Source organism: Myzus persicae, unplaced genomic scaffold, assembly GCF_001856785.1.
Source record: "Myzus persicae strain clone G006 unplaced genomic scaffold, MPER_G0061.0, whole genome shotgun sequence".
Taxonomy (NCBI): Eukaryota; Metazoa; Arthropoda; class Insecta; order Hemiptera; family Aphididae; genus Myzus; species Myzus persicae.
In genome coordinates, this window is record NW_019101569.1 from 959,664 (window position 1) to 981,525 (window position 21,862).

At 32.7% G+C, this 21,862-nt stretch overlaps 1 protein-coding gene across 2 annotated transcripts in view; it reads right to left on the minus strand.

The window, feature by feature from the left end:
- Window positions 1-21,862, minus strand: part of LOC111029698 (vesicular glutamate transporter 1-like) — an 83,102-nt gene that overhangs the window by 6,704 nt on the left and 54,536 nt on the right. For both annotated transcript variants that reach the window (XM_022308820.1, XM_022308821.1), the window contains 7 exons: window positions 7,512-7,577; window positions 7,177-7,340; window positions 5,597-5,667; window positions 2,774-2,851; window positions 2,505-2,614; window positions 1,951-2,068; window positions 381-555 (listed from right to left, as the gene is read on the minus strand). In XM_022308820.1, the coding sequence (XP_022164512.1) occupies window positions 381-555; window positions 1,951-2,068; window positions 2,505-2,614; window positions 2,774-2,851; window positions 5,597-5,667; window positions 7,177-7,340; window positions 7,512-7,577 (782 nt within the window). The remainder of the gene's footprint in view (window positions 1-380; window positions 556-1,950; window positions 2,069-2,504; window positions 2,615-2,773; window positions 2,852-5,596; window positions 5,668-7,176; window positions 7,341-7,511; window positions 7,578-21,862) is intronic.

A 21,862-nucleotide genomic window follows, 5' to 3' on the forward strand; every position in this document is an offset into this window, starting at 1 on the left:
AATAATATAACATTAGTTTAGCTTAAATAACTAATTGTTATCACCTAATAAATTTTTAATTATTTAAATGACCTTTTAAATGTATCTAGAATACTATATTTTCTATTCTCAGTAGCATTTATTATTAAATAGTAAATACCATTTGTATAATATATATGTCATCTACATATGATCGCCAAATAAGTGTATCCAACTGAACTAAACTATTGCAAAAAATACTGTTTATCGGTACCTCTCGAGCAACTATATTAATTAATATGATATTGTGAATTTGTTATTAATATTTAGAAAAATATTTCGTTAGGGTGCGTCGCCTATTATTTTGTCGGTTTTTTTAGCTTCAAATTTAGAGCCTTATTATTGTAAAACTATAGGGTTACCGTATACGTAAAACGGCGCTTCCCAGCTGAACCAGTCGATTAGAGTACCGGATAGAGGCATGCCGACCACCACACCCGCATACGAACCGCACAGGGCTATGGTGGCCAGACGTGATCTTTCCAATGGTGGCGCCCAATGTCTCCAGATTCCGTGACAAGCCGGATATGTGACGCCCTATGATCATTACAAAACGGTTATTGAATAATTTATTATAACCACCATGGGGGATTTTCAAAAAATTTTTTTTTGGGAACAGACTTAATTTTACCATACCAATAGAAATAAAAATTAAATATTTCTATAAGGTCTGAAATACAAACCTTAATATTATTACTACTAAATTTGTTGAATTTACCAGGTTTTGGTAAATTTAACAGTATTGTTTGTGTGAAATCGGTAACATTTTAACCATATTATTTAACACACCTAATTATATAACATGGTTGGTAACTGGTAATAATATAATTCTAACCAGATAAGATCAATATAATTTAACTTATAAATTCAATTTTCGTTTCACATGTTATCAATAACGAGTTATTGCACATTTGTTTCGTTAAATGCATTTTGTTTCATACAATTTTTTCTATGTTTATTAAAATTTGAACTAAAAACAATGAAATTTCGTCAATGGAATAAAAACGGATGGTAAAATGTACGTATACATTTATTAGTTTATTGCTCTAATCTCTACGGTTATTACAAGAGCTCGGATTTTGCATTAAATAAATAGTAAAAAACATTTACAATTGCTAAAAAATCAAAACAAAAAACATTTATTAGTATTTAATTTATTCAAACTTGAAAAATAAAACAAAAAAAAAATCATATTAGATTCGTTCATTTCGTCATAAGTCAATAATATGCGGCCACTTTGGTAAAACCACAGTTTATATTAAACCTATAATATTATATTGTTTAATATAATCCGTGGTAAAACTACAATAACCTGTATTCCTATAATTATTTTATCAGCCATATTTTAAGAATATTATCTCTATACCTAACAAAGGAAATAATTTCGGCGATGAAACATTAAAATAAAGAAGGTAACCCGACTAATATATACAAATATACAATCAACAAAATATATTTATTAACATTTATATTTTCGTAAAAATTATTCAAAAATTAGCAAGTAAACAACAAAAAACAAAGATTACCTCTTGAAAACAATGAGAATTACTAAGAAATTTATAAAATATAAGAACTACCTTTTTATCACCCATACCTTCAAAAAAACATATGCTGTATTAATATTCTATATTTCTATAGCCTATAAGTTACGTTACATTAGTTATTACCTATAAAAACTGTTATTTCTTCCTACTACGTGAGTACTCGGCATGGTCATAAACTTCATTGGTCAATTTTTTTCGATGATAAAATCAAAAATATTAATATGTGGGTATATTATTATTTTCCATGTTTGTTTTGATTATTTTGTCGGGATAATTTAAACTATATTATACAACATCATCCCGAATCGATCGTTTGAAAACTAGCCTTAAACTCTGTTTGTGTAACTCCCAGACATAATTTATATTAAAGTCTGTGATATATTATTACCTCGACCAATCCTTGGCACATTCTGATGATAATCACGTACAAAGATTTCTCGATCTCCGTCGCGGAAGGCACCAACAGATTCAGACAGGATGACATGGCGATAGCGATCCCGAAAACTCTAAAAAAAAACAAACTCAGACACTTAAATGTAATAATATACAGCAAAACCTACAGGCTACCCTAACGGAACTTATAATAGCGATTTCCTCAAAATAGTAGACTTTTTTATAGATTTGCAAAACAGTATAATGGAGTTACTACCATAATAATATGTTCTAAAATTAAAACCAAAACAAAGAATGGTTTAACTCGACAAAAAATAACTACAAAAAAATTGTTTTTTTTATTTTTATATTTTAAAGACGGCAATAATTGTAATACGACATTGCTCATCATCACTAAAAATATTGCTCGTCGGTATATAATGATCAAATTCATAGTCCAAAAAGAGAATAGAAATTTTAAACGGGCCATAAATACTATCGTTTGGTTCATATACCTCACAGTATTATCATTATTAATCATTAATAACATCTGAAGACATTATTTAATACCTGTTGGCTGGATACATGGATGCCAGAAAACCGCCAGGCACTTGGGTGATCAGATATCCACAAAAGAACGACATCTCGATGGCGACAAATGACCCGAGGGACCAGTTGATCTGAAAAAAAAAAGAAAATATGATTATCGTTTACGCGCACCGTTGACGTCACGTGAATCGTGATCTATCGCAAGCATACGGCTTAACATTCGTCATATTTTTATTTATCATAGAAAAATTATGTTAATTACGTATCGAATGTCAACATAATATACTTACTGGCCGTTCGTGAATGGGAGTGTTGCCCAAAGGCGTATGCGGTGTGGTCGTGGTGATATTTGTGCTGACCTCATCGTCCTGCAACGCAAGTAAGATTTTAGGATTTACAAAAACGCATCATATATATACAAAGGTTTAATAAAGATCTTGAAATAAATTGAATTTTTCCAGTTAATTTTAAAATTATGTTTATAATATGTGTATACATTTTTTTAAACGAACAATCTTATTTTGAACTGAGTTGAGTTAATATTCCCCGTAGTAACTTTAATATTTAAGAGTTGATAGTGGGTGCGTATATTGTTTTTTAACTAATAGCTTAAAGAAGCTTAAAGTTTCAGAGTTAACTTACATTATTCTCATTATTAACTTGTTCAGCTTTGGTTATAATAGATATTATAAAATCACGTATTCACGTAATGTACAATACAATATTTGGTAAACACATTAACAGTACTCGATTAACTGTCAAAAATGTTTTTACGTAACTTCGTTGAGAGTATAAGATTATATTATAACTGTATTGTATTCTATATAATATCGTGTTTGTGATCAATTCTGATTAGGTCGTACGAGTTTGGAAAGTTAAATCGTAGTTTCTTATCAAAAATAACTGAGCACTATATAATATGGAACCACATTGCCAAATGCACGAAAGCAGCAGTTTTCATCATCAGTTGTTCGAACCTCGATTTTAAGAACAAAGTTTCTCAGAGCTTCCAGCCGCAATGGCGTCGTCGCTATCTCTGTCCAAACTTAACTTCACTGCTATTATAAAAGGTGCTGTATATCTGGAGGACTATACCTCCACTGTCTTACACGGAAAAAAATCATATATAAATATATTAGGTATATCTATCAGTTATACTGTGCACACGAGTAAGCAACGACTTCAGGATTTTGTCAAAAATATTTTCAAAAAACATGAAATTACAGAGAAAATGTATGTACCTATAGTAATAAGATAATCGCCCTTGGTCGCAGAGGAGCAGTATCCCCCCCCCCCAAGAGCCTCTTAAAGGTCAAACTTTTCAGAATTCCCCCCACCAAATAGATGTTTATACATACAATTGAAAAAGTTCCATATCAAATCATTCACTTTGAAAAGGTTCTATTTGCTATCTCTGTCTATGCGCTTTAAGAACATTCTATAGGTACTCGTAATTTAATTTTCTTGTAAATAATTATTGGTTTCCAAATTCAATCAAAACTGAAAACTCAATGGAAATAGTATAGCTCATAACATTGTTTAACGTATAATTGAATTTTGTGACACGTCTGCAGAGGAATAGAGTTAACAAATATCATGGTTCGTTGAACTTGAAAAATTATAATACAAGTGAGTCACATCCTTTTCCACTGTATTATTGTATGTATTCATACCATATATTATGCTTATAACACCAACTTTTCGGATCGCACCTACAGTCCTGTATACTGAGTGAGATGAGCAGATGACACTGTCAGTTGTCACATCCAAAATCGATAGAAATAATGACTTGCGTATTCGAACTCAACCCTCAGCTATTTATTTAATATTGTTGTTATTATTGTATACACCAATTCTAGAAGGCAGAAAGCTAATAATAAGACATTGCCATGGTATCTATGTACAACGTCCGAGGAGATTCGGTGCGATTCTCTGCACAAGTCGTGTCATATCCAGACCGATCGTCGGGTAGGTGGACGCAATGTCAGTGGGGTAGTCTCGCTTGACGTTTTCAATTATACGCGACCCGGGAACCACGGAAAGGCTCTCTTCGGCTGCATTCCGACTCGTAAATAATAATATTATACCTACCGCACACAATGTCTCGACGTACGATTATAATTATTATTATCGTCGTCGTCGTTGTGGCCGTGACCGTAATATACTCTCTGTGCCTTTGACCCGACAGCGGTCCATAATATTAGTGGTATATTATACGATCGTCGTACGTGTAATATATAATATTATATGAATTCCGTTTGCCGAACAGCTCTCAACCCCCGCCGCGCCGATGGTACGCGATGACAGAAGTAGTCAATATTCGAGTCAAGGGTGAGTTTGGTGGCAAGCTCGTCCGCTATCGCGGGGGAAGGGTGTGGAGAGGGATGTTTTTGGCGGGCATTTGGCGAAACGCTGGATGCGATATATATTATTGTTATATATGGCGGCAACGGACAAACGAAATGCGATTGCTTTTGCCTCCGTCGTCGTCGGACACGCATAAGCGCTGCAGTAGTCCCGGACGAGGGGAACCGTTCGCATATAATAAATATATATAAGCGTTATATGCGCGCCGAGTTTCAACCGGATTCACGGTACATTAAGCGCACCGCTACTGAGGGTGCAACCGTGAAAACTCGGAAAAGTTCGTCACACCGTCTGTCCTCGTGGACGGTTGGGCGGGCGAACGATAATCGACCGAAAACTCGATCCGCGACGACAGTAATCGCATAACTATGGACCGTATTACACAGGCTGGGCATTAACGAGTTAAAAATTTAAAGTCAAGTTACTTTTAATTAAGTTAAACATAAAGATTTAAGCACTTTTTTTCATAGGGAACTATATGATTACATTTCCCACATGATTTGCAGTTATTACTAACCATTTCTTTCGTTTTATAGTAGCATTACATTTTTTTTAAGAGTATTGAATTATTGCACTTTTTCTTAATTTCAATAAGGATCGACATTCAAAATAACGTATACACACAGTTTTAACTTATTATAAGTATAATTATTATTATTGTTCTATTAGTAACTGTATTGACTGTTTGGAGTGGTAATAATTATCCAAAATACGAAAATTCAATATTCTTGATGCGTTTTACTTACATCGGATCCTATGTGAAATTTCAGTTTGGCCATCGACATATTGCATCGCATTCCAAATGAAATCATAAAACCTATACAAAATAAAAACACAACTTTCTGTATTATTAAAGATAGGATTTTAATATCTTTTTTAATTTGTAGTTTCATAAGAGCTATAAGGTGCAAACCAAGTTATTTACATATTTGTAAATTTACGATTAAGAATAATAATATGTAATTTGAATTTTTATATAAATTTATGCATTTTTAAATATTTTGTATATATTTATACTTCAAAATATTATAGTAAATTCATCATCTCAAATTAAAATTTATCTCAATTTATTTTTTTATTAAATTAGTAAATTTTTTTTTTTATTTTATAAAATATTACAATCTGTTTACACACAAAAACAATAAGTAACAATGATAATAATGATTAAAGAAGACATGTAGCACATAGGTTAGTAAGACTGTCCAGTGACAGAACCTCGAAAAATTTGAGTTCGGGCATTGCAATTTTTTTAATTATTTTATTTTTAATTTTAGATTTAGTTTAGAAGGTCTCTAGCCCAATTTCTTTTTAATCGAATATTAAGAGGTATTGTGAGAGAAGACATGTTGTTGATAAAGGGGTTAGAATGGTTATTTAATTTGGAATGGAATTTTTTATAGTTGCTTTTAGCAAGTTCATATTTTACTGTTGGAAGTTTTAAGTCATTATGGAGAGCTGAATTTGTGATATACCACGGAGCACCGGTTAAGAGTCTTAATGAGATGGATTGAAAGGCTTGAATGGGGTGGATGTTAGCTGGTTTCGCTGGGCCCCATATTTGAATACCATAGGTCCATATTGGTCTTATGATAGATTTGTAAATTAATATTTTATTTTTAAGATTTATTTTCGATTTTAGAAGAGGTCGGAGTAAAAAGGAGGTGGGAGTTGAGTTGTTTACGTTTATTTTTTGTATGATTTGCTCAAGTTAGCCTTTTGTCTAGAGTGATACCTAGGTATTTGGTTGATTGATGTAGTGGAATTAGTTTGTTGTTAAATTTTAGTGAGGGACATTCTTTTTTCTTAAAGGAAAAGTTAACCTGTGCGGATTTATTGTCATTAATTTTAATTTTCCAGTTATTTGCCCAAGACTCAATTAAATTTAAGTGCAATTGTAAGTTGTGTGAAGCGGTGTCTCAGGTCATTATTTGAAGCAAATATTGCTGTGTCGTCAGCAAATGTGGCGAGGAGAAAATTAGTAAAATTATGAAAATTAAAATAAAATATTAAATTAGGTATTATAAAATTTATAAATATAAGTCATTTTGCAATAACAGTGGTGCCTACTATTTTTTACCCATACAATATAAAATTAATATGCTTCTTTAAGCAAAATTTGCTATTGTAGTTTTCAATTTATTTAAGCTATTTTTAATTTAGAGGGAGGGGATATACTTTTGTCATTAACATTTATAGGTGATCCATATCATATTTCTATTATTTTTTTTAATACACAAACAGGTAAATTGATAACTATATTTTTCATATTATTGTTATGGCATCATAAATATCGTAAACTGAAATATCACAGTAAAGCCATATTTACCGACGCATGTTAGTATAGCTATTGTATATCTCTTGCTAAGATTCGGTATTTCCGGTTTGATGTATTTATCGATGTGTCTGAGTGGTGGACGAACGGGTGAAGGCAGCGACTCGGTCGGACTCTGTAGACCGAATTCACCACTACCCGAATAATCTTCAGTGTAGCTGAAAACGAACAATATTTCCCGTCAAGCATTAATTATAATAAATTATTATATTTTAAATATTATAAACTGTGGTTCGTATAATAATATTTATTTTATTCATTTTATTGCAAGTATAGTAATAATAATTATATAACAAAAATAATTAAATATTATATAAATTGGTATTTACGGAATGGAAGACTTTTCTAAATGTGTTTTGTTGAATTCAAACTCGTCGTATTGTTGTTGATTTGGGCTGGAAAAAAACAAAAATACAAAAATCAATCATTTCCGTCTGTAATCAAAATATACAATAAAAAGGCGCTTTGTGAAAAACTTTGGATACAAATAATTTATCAGGCACAATCCTAATTTAATCATATAATTATTTTTATATAAAAAGTCTTGTATATTTTATCTTCCACGTGATATAATTGACATATCAACCAAAAAACAAATAAATTATTATTATTATTATTTATATACGTCTTATAACTCTCTATTGTTTAAAAAAATATTGTAAAATGTATATTCCACTATTTGAATTTATAATCTAGATTCTAGATATTAAATTTCAGAGTCCCAATGGGGAGCAAACACTTAAGAGTGGAAGAGTGGCTGAGATTGGTCGACAAGGTTGGTGAGTGGAGCGTTTTTTTAGTTCAATATGCTAAAGCAAAATATTTGTTTTTAATAAGTTTATAAATATTTAATAACTCATTCAAAATTCGATTTTTATGTATACAAATTCTCAAAATAAAAAAATGTCCATTTGAAATATTAAATGAAAAATGTATGCTGTCTTTCCAAAAACTAAAAAAAATCTAATTTTAAATAATAATAATAAAAAATTAAAAACTATTATTCCTTATTTGCATCATACATTTGTTTTTTTTATCGCTAGAAATTGTCTAAAAAAAATTCTAAAATCGTTAAAACGTTTAGAATAAATGGCTGTTTACAAACCACTAGCTGTTTATAATATATGTATACATCCATATTTTTTGTTTCAAAATTGTGTTGTATGAATAAAGCTATATGAAAAACTATATCAATGAATTGTTTTAGAATTATTCGGCGTATTGAAATTTATCGTAAGCGGATAGGACTAATAGATTTTGTGAATTAAAATGTCTCTCCAAACGCAATCAACGTGATTTGAACTTAAATACTTGAAACTAATCTGCTAGTATGCAGCCGGGACCAAATACGATTATACTGATGAAGAGAAAATAAATTAAATTGAAAACAAATTCCGTTGTAATTAAATTATGTATATTGTATAGACATTGGAAATAATGGTCTAAGGACCAATTTAACTCATAGAAGAGTATGTCGACATCAAAAAAATGTCGAAATCAGTGGAAAAAATATTATATTTTTGCAAGAATACCGTCGTCGAACCATGCTAAAGCGAAGATCTATAAACCTCACTTCTCTTGAACTTCTATACCACCCCTCTCATCGCATAAATGCTTTAAATAAAATATAAATTCTTATAAGTTATAAGTAACTTATAACTAAAACTAAACTACTAGGATTCGATATTTGTACATCGAAAGTCTCAGAAAAATAATGTCGTGGTGATGACTGATAACTAAGTAATTTTCGGGGACAAGTTTAAGCTAGAGAAAATATTTATTAGGAATGCTTTTATGATGGCAAATAATATGATCTGGAAAATAATTCGCAGGAAAATCTAACTGCCGAGAAATATACATTTTAGGAAAACATTTTAGAGGAAAATAATTCTCAGAAATTTGAGATTGAAGAAAATATAAATGTGGAAAATAATAAATGGGAAGGTTTAAGTACTGGAATTAAAAACTAGGAAAATAATTACATGGGAAAATATTTACAGAAAAGTAATATTCAAGATTCTTACAATATTAGTTAGGAATAAGACGTATTCCTGAAAATTACTTAACCATGTAAATTGTAGATATTCGTCCGATTTTGAAATTAAAATATATTCATTTCCTGATTTTTAATTTCCTTTCCAATACTTTATAATATTTCGCTTTCATGCTTTTATGGGTTTTCTAGACCATCAAAAAATATTCAACTCCAGATTATAAATTGAAAACGTATTTATTTATTGAAATATTAGGTTGTAAAAGAAAACAAACGATAAAAAAATAGTTTAGAGTAATATTTGAATTATTATAATGTTTTTTATCCAAATATCTTGATCCAATGTCTTCCGACGACATATTTTCATAGTATAATAATAATAATAATAATAGTATATTATACTTTCAAAAACGTTGTAATACTTTTCAAGGAAACGATTGTTTGCAGTCAAAAGAATCGTCGTGACTCGGCTATTTCTATAGGTAGGTGTCACGATAATATTACACGTACCTACACAGCCGGTCTACCAACGAAGGGACTTGAGATGTAGAGTGAGAGAGAGAGTGAGAGAAGGACAGAAGAGAGCCCACTCGACGTCGGCACCAGATACGAACGTCGTCTTCGCCGCCACGGAATCGCGTCCCCCGTGTATTCGCGCAACGAGTGATTAAAACCGAATGGGGCGCGTCGGCGGCGGCACAATGGTATATGGCAATTCAATTAATTTCCGCGAACGGCAAACCGACTCATACTATATAATATCTATTATTATCGTGATATATATACACGCGTACTTGCATTCTTATATGCTCGGCATTCTTTGCCCGGAAAGTTTTCACTCAGCGCCGTATATAGCGCTCAAGTACGCCGAAGTCGAGACCGTACAATTTTTAACCGTATAAAATAATATCAGAATTAATATCAATCGACGTCGAATAGGCTAAAGTAAAATTATACATTATGGGTATTGTAACCAACAGAATATGAAATTTTTTAGAAGTGACTAAAATTTTGAAAGATTACTGTTATAATGTCATAATTATGATCATTTATTATTCTTATCACCTCGAGTATTAAATCGTTCCGTTTAGATTTACCACATAAAATATAATTTGAACGTTACTACGTCCCTAGGGAAAAATGTGCTGGAATTTGTTTAAACCACCGTTTGCATATCACCGTCGACTTCAAAATATCCGCATGATTATTATTATTGTACTATGGCACAGACGTGTCTGAGACAAAACGACGACCGAAGGACGACATAATTTATTATTGTAAATTCAGAACACCCACTTATAGATATGTATTTCATGTCCAAAATTTTAAATAGAATTATAATATCTTACAAAGAGTTACTGCGACCAATAAATTTTCCAATCACTCAATACGCCAGTCTCGTTCTTGTCCTATACATTCTCGATAAAAACTCACTGTATGGGGAGGGAGGGGTGCATGTTTAATGCGAAATCATATTTCTTTGTACCTGCAGAGTGTTGCTAGTCTGTAGACGTATTTTTTTTATCGATCAAAAACCTGAAACGGGTGGGAACTGTTTAACACAATACTGCCAGCCGGTATTTTAACGTTTATTCACCAACGTAATATCAGTCGTACACAGGTTGAGGCCTCTAACCACCCCAAAAGCTGGCTTTTGGCCTACAAAATCGTCTGCAAGCACCTACATCAATGCATAAGCTGTATGCGCTATAGTTTGAATACAACATTGCCCAGATTTTGTTTATTATAACACACTGACCGCAAGGAAAAACTATATTTTTTAAGTTCTAATAGAAATTCGACTTATTTGAAATGTGTTTTTATGATGAAAAAACAATAATAACAAATATAACCGTATCAATATTCTATGAATGTTATCATAAAGTATAAAAACATATTTGAATTCATTATGTCGATAAAAAGTAAGCAACAAAATTGAAATCATGTAATTATTACCTCCATACAGCGTGGTTACTATTTTAATTGTCCAATCATAAGAGTCAACATGGCATTAATATGCAATGTACATCTCGGTATTAGTATTTAATAATTTTCTGGTTTTATAAATAAAATGTACAACGTTTAAGAAAAAAACAATTGGTAATTATCAACATCGCCGAAATTATTAGCGATTGATAGTTTATCCACCAATAGCATAATATATTTTACGGACAATGTACCAGACAAGTATTCAGTTCTGCCTGGGTTACATACTCACATCTGTAATACGAATAAAATAATTAATACCATATAAATTTTTTTCATCAAACTACAGCATTGATAGCCAATTGGTTTTACATAAAATATTAATACTCAAATAATAATATTATTTTAACGAATTTGCAGAATGCACCTACAACAAAAATGTAATAAAAATATTTCCATACCATTAAATAATATAAATAATGGCTATTTTTATTATTATTGTTATTCAATAAATTATTTTTAATTCATTAACCAGTAATATGGAATTTTCACCGTATTTAACTATGAAGTTAATCAATTTAATCATATTTTGTTTTTAAATGATATTTCGATTTACAAAATAATATTAACTATTCACTCGTGTAGGCATTTTTATATAATAACTCAGCTTCGCTCAATATTTAAAATACCATTATGCCACGAATAATTTTTATTATTATTATTATGTTAAGCTTTAAAAGGTATAAAAACAGTTGGATACAGTACTGGAATAATAATAATAATATGTCTAATGGAATTTACAATATTATTATCCAAACAGTACTGATGCCTTGTATGCAATAATAAAATCGGGTTTAAAACTATTTTGATACATCAGCCTTTGAACAAAATATAGTAATTATACTATTATATTATCCATATGCACAAATACACATCAAGCAACAGAACATCTTAACTAAATAGTAGACTAATGTTTGCTTTACATAATTTTAAGTGAGTTCGTACGTCGTGTTCAGCGGTCTTCACTCGCGACAGATATTTTTTACCACGTAAGAGAGATGGAAAAATACGATGACTTTTAATGTCTTATAAATAGTGTGTAGCGGTCGTCATCGTCGCACCAAAAATTTTACTAGCCTATAGTGGTCAGTGGAGAGTACGCCGGTATATTATATAAACGAGGTACCTTTATATAAACCGTCGTCGTCCATAATCGAAATTCAATCCCACGGCCGGAAGGGATTCGGCGAGAACGGTGCGGCGCGGTTAAAATCGACACTTCTCTGCAGCAGCACACCGCTCCCTTCTGGCAGCGTCCAAAGTCGTCTGCGATAACGACAGTTTGATTGATGACGACCGGACCGACTTCGGACTTATAAATATAATAAATCGCGCGTGCGGTCCGAATCGCCGGCGGAAAGAAAAACAAAAACTCGAGCTCGCGAACTCCGTTTGAGGGAAAGAGAGAGGGCCGACGACGTCTGTCACGCGCTACTCTATTAATCCCCCGACTTGTCGCCGATTTCTCTTTGTTATCCTCCACATACAGACGACGCACATATATATATATATATATATATGTATATATACCGTGGTTATGGGCGAGACGTTTTGGACGGAGCGAAAACTGCAGCAGCACGCCCGCCGGCCCCGTCCATTCATCCGTCAGCTCCTCGACGGCGATGTGTTTATTACGACGAATATATCACAGCCAGTGCGGCGACGGAGTCCGACGCGTAAATGGCTTTTATAAACAAACCCCTATATGGGTTATACACCTACATGTATGTATATAATACGTGTGCTGCCACTCTTCCGGGTCACCCCCCTGCCATTAACCTAACCTTTCCTCCACACAAATGCCCCATCATCCCCCCCCCCTATAATAGCCGATGGCAGTGTTCGGTACGAGTCGACTGACCCGGCCGCGGGTCCCCGCTGAAAGCCTCGTCAGAGAAAAACACATTGCACCCTACACACACCGCGACGACACGTGCGATTGTTATTGATTGCGTGTATAGGTAGGTATAAAGTTCACATCACTGCACTGCATATTAATATGCATTTTATTGACGGGGCACAGTGGATACCGTTTTTTATTCTTGAAATAGCGTTATGGATACTGGTCTTTTTCAGGAGCAATGAACCGACATTTTTCAGGGTACCCCTGCACTGCTCTCTCAAAAATTTACGAGCGTCAATACTCAATACATACACCTAATTAATAGTTGGCTTACTAATTATAACTACTGGTCAAAATTTGATTCTAAGAGAAGGTTAGGGATAGACACAACTGTATAGTGACGCGGATAAGTTTACAGGTATTCAAGTTTCAAACACAGTCAAAAGCTTTATAATAATATATGCAATATCGTTATTAGATAACTTAGTAACTTAAAGGTCTCGGGAGGGTACTATATAAATTAATTTAGGACAAAGGCTGAAAGAGGCAGGGGTAGTCAACCTATGGCACAATTACCTAAAATCTTTATCGTTGAAGGAATTAATAAGAAGTACTGCAGAGCATGTAAAAATAATGTAACTACTAACTATATTATAGACTTAAACTCTAATAACCACTTAAATTTACTAGGGTTTAAGTTTAACTATTTACTCGCAAAACCTGAATACAAAATTATCTATTCCGCTGTATGAATATTTAATAGAAAAATAATAATAAAGAATATTATAGAAAAAATGTAAAATAGTATGTTTACAATTTATGTAATGTACATTACAAATTAAATTTTCGTACTTTGCTCATAATACTATTCATTAGCATATAAACAGTTTTATAATTTCCCACAAAAATATTACTTATTATACAATATGGATAAAGAATGTTGTTTTGTAAATCATGGAAAATATGTGGTAGTGCAGTTCAGCTCTTATGTGGTTCCAATAACGGGAAGGAACGTGTATCAGACATGTTAGGTATCCACTGATCACTATCCATATTATAACTTTCATCGAAACAATAAATCTATATAAGCTCGCCACGTATAAACTATGAATTGGACATATTATACGCATTCGACACCTAGTCCGTAATATATTATCAATTTCACCAGAATGGAAACCACAAGGGCTCAACGCTGCAGGTTTGGCTGGCATGGCGTACTCTTAGGGTACAACGCACGCTGCATGCATGTGGGTGTTTTTGTGTTGACCCACACAAAAAAAAATTGTAGCTTTGAAACAAGCTGCATGCAGAAGTCGAGTCGAGTGAACGGGTATCTATAGGATGGCTATCGCAGTCTCTCGAGCGCGTCTAGAGGTTTTTAACGATTCACGACTACAAGTATAATATATATATTTATAGAGCCGTATAGAAATTCGATAAAATATTATACGACGCGTTCGTTATAAAAGAAACTCGTAAAACCGGACGTTCGAATACATCGCGTGGGCGATCTCGTAAACAAGATGGTAAACAATAATATTATTTATTTGAAGTAGTTATATATATATAGCGTAGTTATAGGTCGTGTTACTGATTATATTACCTCGTGTAAGTTGTACACTGTGTTATGCTTTTGTCGGTATACTACTACCGGAAATAACGACGACGCGGCCGGCTGGCATACATGAAAAATTCATCGTGTCACCTCGTCGCAGGTTTCGAGTGAAAAAAAAAACCATAGTCATAATAATAAAGATAATAATAACCGCTAACAATCTGTGCGGCGTCCGGCCTCAGCACGCGCTCCTGTCCCCGGCAGCCGACTAAATCACCCTCGGGAATATTTCTACACGCCGGAGGGTACGCCAAACACCCATATATATATATATATATGTGTGTGTATAAAAATCGCTCTAAAAGTGCGTATATATATTATTATTGTATTGGGGGCGAGTATCCCCTTACGCCCGCTGCTGCTTCTTTATTACCTTTCGAGTACCTGCCACTCCAAATTTGATATCCGATACAATATAATAATGTTTAATATTATTATGGAACCCCGTTCAAAATTAGCGCAAAACATTCGATGTTTAACAACGCCATAATGTGCTCATTCTGTATAGTGTATTATATTATTACATTGTTCTAAATGTATAATATACATCGATGCAGAGGATTAATGTTATATTAATACCTACACATACATATTATATACGTGGTTCTCGCTTGAGCCCTTATTATACATTGTTGGTAATAATAATATTGTTAAGAGCACTGCGTCGAAGATCATCAACAGTTAACCGCATGTACGCAGTCGATCAACAATAATTAATATTAATGTCGTGTGTTTCGTGAAATTACATAACATAACACCAACAATTATAGGTTGTACAGTGTTCTAATAATATTTAAATGTGATATTACAATTTTAAAATAGTATATTTACAAATTACAAAATTAATTTTCTTACTTGCACAAATAAATAAGTAAAATTTGAGAAGAATTTAATAAAAGCATTTGCAAAGCATTGAAATATATGCAAGGTATTTGTGGACATTTATTGTTCTTAAGCACTTTTGCTTAAAAGTAAACCTATACTAAATATTTACTGGATGCATGTGATTCTTGTATAAATACAATTAGGCGTACATCGTATACATACTGTCAAGAAATCAATATTATTGTTTAAAATTTCATGGACTGATTAACAATAAGTTTTGGCTTTGGCTTCACCGTAGCAAAAACGTTTTATAATATTGTAATTTGTAATTTTAGGTAATATATGGATCATGCCACACACAGTTGCTGCTAAAGAAAATAATAGCTTCACTAAATTACTAGAAAAATCGTATTATTCCTAACACCTATTTCTTTCTGAGATAGCCTATGAATATATCAATAATAATTGTAGACTTGATCAGGTGTGGTTATTATTTACATATAGTTAATATACAAATTATTATATTATAATATTTTATTTTTCCTGTGAAAGGTAACAAATAAATATTACAAATATACATAAACATAGATGAAACTACCGGTAAAGCCAGTTAGGCCATGGCCTTACATTATACTGACTGAATAAGAAAATTTAAAACTTATTTTGTAATTACAATTTTTTTCATATTTATTATTTGAACAATCCTAAATAATCGTCTAGTTTCACTTATGCCTATCATAATGTCTTAAAAAACTGTCATCCTCGATTACCGGCAGTACTAATGCATAATTTAATACACTTTTAATAATAATATCATGTTATAGACGTTATGTATTTCATAAGTTTTTTTTTTAGCAAGATATAATACGAGTCCCTAACTGACGTCGGTTTTGTTATATCAATACAGAACGGTGGAAAATAAAATAATAAAAATAATAATAATAATAATATCAAATCAAATAAGTGATTCGATGTTATGTGTACACACGCCGAGAGTACAATAACGCGCTATAATATTATATCGCATACACACAATGAGTGCGAGAAAACGCGACGTTAGTGTATTATATTATTATTGTATACTATTATGTTACAGTCTACCAGCCGCAAAAGAAGACATTATTATATAATATTTTATATTGCCGAGGAGAGTATAAAATAGGATTAAGAGGGTCGGCGGGCGAGGAATACAAAATATTTTGTGCTCCAGCTATAGGGCAGTTTTGTTCGTCACGCGAGTTGCCTATTGTGTGCGCCGGGAGTGGATTTCGGATATATATCATTATTCCATCGATCAATTTTATACGCACCGGCCGTATATTACTGCGTTGTAATGCAATATAATATAATCTAATACAACAATACTAATGTGAGTCGTCGTTTGAAACTTTCAGCCTATTTTTTGTATGAATACAGATTGATCCATTTTTACACTCGACTTTTTTGTAAAAAAAAAAAAAGCTTTTATAATTTTAAGTTGTTAATTTAATTTATAAATAATTATTTGATAACTTTTATAACAATATGGTATCTATTTCTTAAATATTAGCTACTATGAATCCAAGTTGAATACTTATACTTTAATGCTGGCTAGTATGAATTTATAGTTTTTTAGAACCCAGAATAGCTGTTATACAATCTTAGTGCAAACAATCGTATAATAATAAAATTATGTATACTAGCATTGCTAACAATTGTAAATACAATAGGTATCATAGTAAAGAATACTTATTGTCTTATTATACTAGACAGTAAACTACTCATGGTCATGTCGCTCTCCAGTCTCCACACACATAACTTCTTCTCTCTGTGCATATCCCACTACTCTACAGTGTTGACACACTTACATTTACATTTATGTAACATAATATATACTATATATTTCTTATTATTATGATTACTATTTTAATGGCTATAGAAGTAACTTTTTATGTTATTATATTTTTCATTATCGTGATTTCGTCGGAATCATAATAGTATAGCTTACAATGAATTGAAAATTAAGTAAGAAGGGGCATTATGCATTACAAGGACTTTTAAAGCACTGCTCTTGCCCTACATATTCGTGTGATTATCTATACAGTATAAACTGTGGAAAAAAAATTATGCGTCGATGTGACGGGCGAAAATCGAGGGGGTGCTACAAGGGTGCTTGACGCCATGATTCCTGCTATAGCTAGCACCTCGAATCGCATACCCAATAGCCAAGTGCACCTAAGAATAACGGTTATTAACAGTCAATTATTAAAACATATTAGTCTGTTGATTTTTATTCATGACAATGCACATACAATGATACGGTGGAGATTGTGGCGATTGAGGGTGTGACCCATACACTTTATTATACCCTTTTTAGTACACTATGTACACCTTAATTAATGTACGCTTAGACGGTTTGAGCCGATAATGTATTGTTTTCAAACAACATGTACACATTTTTCACATCACTTAGTACCAACAGGTGTTTACCAGTTTCCCTTGACTTTTTGGAATTTAAAAAAAAATGTTCCAGTTGCTCAATTGAATATAATAGAATATTATGGTACAGAGAACTACATTTTACCAACATGGGTAATTTAAGACATGAACACTTTTTTTCAGTTGCGTCAAATTGTAACAGATAGTTTACAAATGAGAAAGAAGTATTGCTATCAACTGTGTTGTTAACGGTTATTGATCACAGAGCTGCTGGTTCATTGATTTTTGGGTAATAAAAGATTCTTGTGGTCCTGTACCCTCACTTTTTATCTGATCTGACGCCTTATGATTTTTATTTTATTTTTCTTAGACTAAAATCTGAGCTTAAAGGATAATGATTTCAGTGTAGGGTCTGAAGAAATAAGAGTGAATACGAAACTCAAAGCCCCATACTGTAGCTCCGGATTAGTTCCAGAGAAGTTTTGAAAAAAAGCAAGATCATCGTTAGGACCACTGAATTTCGTCTACAAAAGTGATTGAGATATTTAAAAATTTAATGCACTACACAATTTATGTATTTACCATATATTATTTATTAAAAATATTTTATGTATTTACCATATATTATTTATTAAAAATATTAAACCTCATTACTTTTCGAACAGACTATACCTTATATATGGTTCTACGAAATAGTTAGCATGTTAACCGTTTTATCAAACGAAGTCTCCGAGATCTGAGTATATTATTATTGTTATTTATTATTAGGCAATATAATATTATTATAATGTGTACCTGATGAACGTACACGTCTTTGCGATCGCCTTTATTAAGTACGACGAGCTCTCGTCGAATTCCCCTCGCCGTAAATCACGACGAAAAGAAAATAAAAAAATGAAAACGACATAATAAACCTTCACTCCATCCCACCCCAGCCCACCGATACTGCACCGACCCGCCACTTGCAGTATTCGCGGCGGCGGCGGCGGCAAACTAGCACTTCAAACGATATCAATTTTAGCCGGCAATTTGTGAAAGGCAAATATACACGCGAAACGACGGCGGCGGTGGCTGGAATATATATTATTATTATTATTATTATTATTATTATTATATATATACCAGAAATGGGTGGGGGGTGGTTTACCGTGAACGGTGCCTGTATTTATATATATGAATAGCAGCTCGGCGTGTCCCTTTGCCGTGTGCGCGGGGCGCGGTGAAGTTTATTAAATCTTTGCCGAGTCTATTGACTGAGCGAGCGAACCGCCGCCGCGGCCGTTCAGGAAATGTTGCCGAATATTAAAACGGCACAAAAGGAAGCCGCGTGCAATACACTCGACGACTATATACGTGCGGTTTATATTGGTTTCGGGTCCCTAAATACATCATGTATAATAACAGTATGTACATATATATATGAATATAGTATTATTGCCGTGGGTGTATACATGTGCGTATTTATAATAGGAAGAAACTTTTCGACCACCCAATAACGAATGATGACGATGTTATGCATGAAAACATAGAGTCTATGTCACAGCCATATGCCACAATATTTGATGGTGTGCTCGATACCTTCACAATCGCGTCACACACCGCTGTTGGCAATGAAAATACATTTTAAACACTCTCTGAAATATGTAAAAAATAAGGAAAAATCCCTTAAGCCCTTTTTTACTTACTTTAAATGTCAAAAACTGCGAAATAAAAGTTACATATTTTAATTCTCTAATATATGAAACAAACTGTGTGCTTAGAAAACATTGTTTCAGAAGAAATGCAGTGTTCGTTGAAATCCGCTCCCTACTAAATGAATGATCTTCAGAAATGGTGCACTACCACATCGTGTGTAATAAAATATTACTATTATTGTATACCTAGTACTGCGAAGTATAGGTAGGTACGACTACAATACTACAGTATGACATACGAATTGTGATTGAAAAAACAATTTCTTGATTAAAATAGTAAAATGTTTACCGAATTTCAACACCTCACCCACTAACTTCGAGCCACTCCGACGACTACAGAATAAAGTGATTATGAATCTCCATCATACATAGATGTATTTATGATTTAGATACATATGTGTGAAAATGACAATCGGTATAGTACTTAAACATATTATGTTTAATTCATAGACTTTCGAGCCAGCGTAACCATGTATAGACAGTTCTACGCAAAAGTCTTTATAACCATTAAATATCGCTGTGGTGGCGCATTACGCGCAGTTCTCCCCGAGGGGACAAATATTCAATTAAAAACGCAAAACTTTTAGACAAACCATCTCCAGCCACTTCGATGACTAAATAAGGTGATTACGATAGTATCCATCATAATATTTTATTATTTAAGTGTGTATGACTTTGCAGCTGGGTACCTACATAGATATACGGTCGGCATAATAACCCAAACATACTATATATTATATTGGACGTGTAGACTTTTAAGGCCGGGACAATTTTCACTGTTCCCCGCAAAAGTCTTAATAACCATTAAAGATCGCTGTGGCACGACAGGATACAAAAGCGGTACAAAAGCGCGTGTACACGTACAATCGTCACTAAAAATCGTGCGTATATGATAGTGTGTGTGTGTGTGTGAGCATAGGACTAGGACGAGGGGGGGGGGGGATGAGGTACAAATCCTTTTATGAAGTCTATGTATACAGACAGTCGTGCACGGGCCGGTTCCCATGGAGGCTTTGCGCGGTTTTTATTCGCCCCTCCACGACCGCGGCTAAGGACCGTCGTCGTCCATTGTCAGTCGCCCGTCGGTTTGTACACATATCTATATTATATTGTGTAAGTGTGTCTGTGTGCGTGTGTGTGTGTAATGCTTGCAGGCGTCTGATTCTTTCGAAATCACATCCGCAAAGACGTTCTTCATCCCGCTCGTCCGGTTCCGGTCGTTTTCCATTATTTGATTAGCTCCTCGGCGCACGCGTTATCCGTCGTAAAATCACGATTCCGAAAGACATTATATATATATATATGTTTTTAGTATGCACAATTTTGTGCGGGAGGGGTGGGGAGGTCATTATATACGTATATAGATATATATATATACATATTGACAGTGCATAAGAATTTGTCAATATTTGTCCTGTATTTTTGTTTTCATAATCTCAGCAGTCAGCACCCTAAAGGTTTTCTTGAAAACTACAACGCGGTATAGCTTAAGATTACTTTATATTATTATTACTCCAGGCGGACATGTATAGGAAAAAAATCTTCATGAAGAACGAACAACTTACGACCGAAAAACGTAGAAAAATAGCTATTTTTTGGACTGCTCGAAAGGCGAGAAATAAAAAATTGCAATTTTTCTCACTTTTCAGAAGAGAGGTTTCGAGCTTTTAGACACACAAATAAATTGATATTTTCAATAACACTCACACCGAAGTGTTTATAAAATGTATAAGTCATCAATTCATCATGTCTAGGAGAATTATTAATTTCAATCCTATGTATATACCTACTATAAGTAATAAATAATAGATTATACGTTTGCAATCCATCAAAATTTAAATTTAAAACTTGAAAACGTGTTCAAGATTTTTTTTCGGACAAAAATGATTTGATCGATATTTTCTTCAACTCCGTTAATAAAAAGACTAAAAAGTACTATCTAATTAAAACATATTTCGTATTTAGATTTTCGTTAGAACTATTCTATAATAAAATGCGTATAACTATGCAACTATACAACTTTATTATGGTAATATATTTTGCACATCACCTGATAATAAGCGTTCAGTGATATAAAATATAAATACGTTTTTGCATACTATTTCAGTTACAATCATTTCATTCCAGCGAAGTTTTCCGTAATAATCAACGAATATAATTAGTTATTATAGCTTGACAGTCTTATTATTCATTTTCAAAAAATAATTCATATTGATATTAACTGTCAAAATGAATTTTTCAACATTTTATTTGGTCAAAGTTTTTTATGCAACTTACTTTAATTGAAAGTACGAGTATATTGTAAC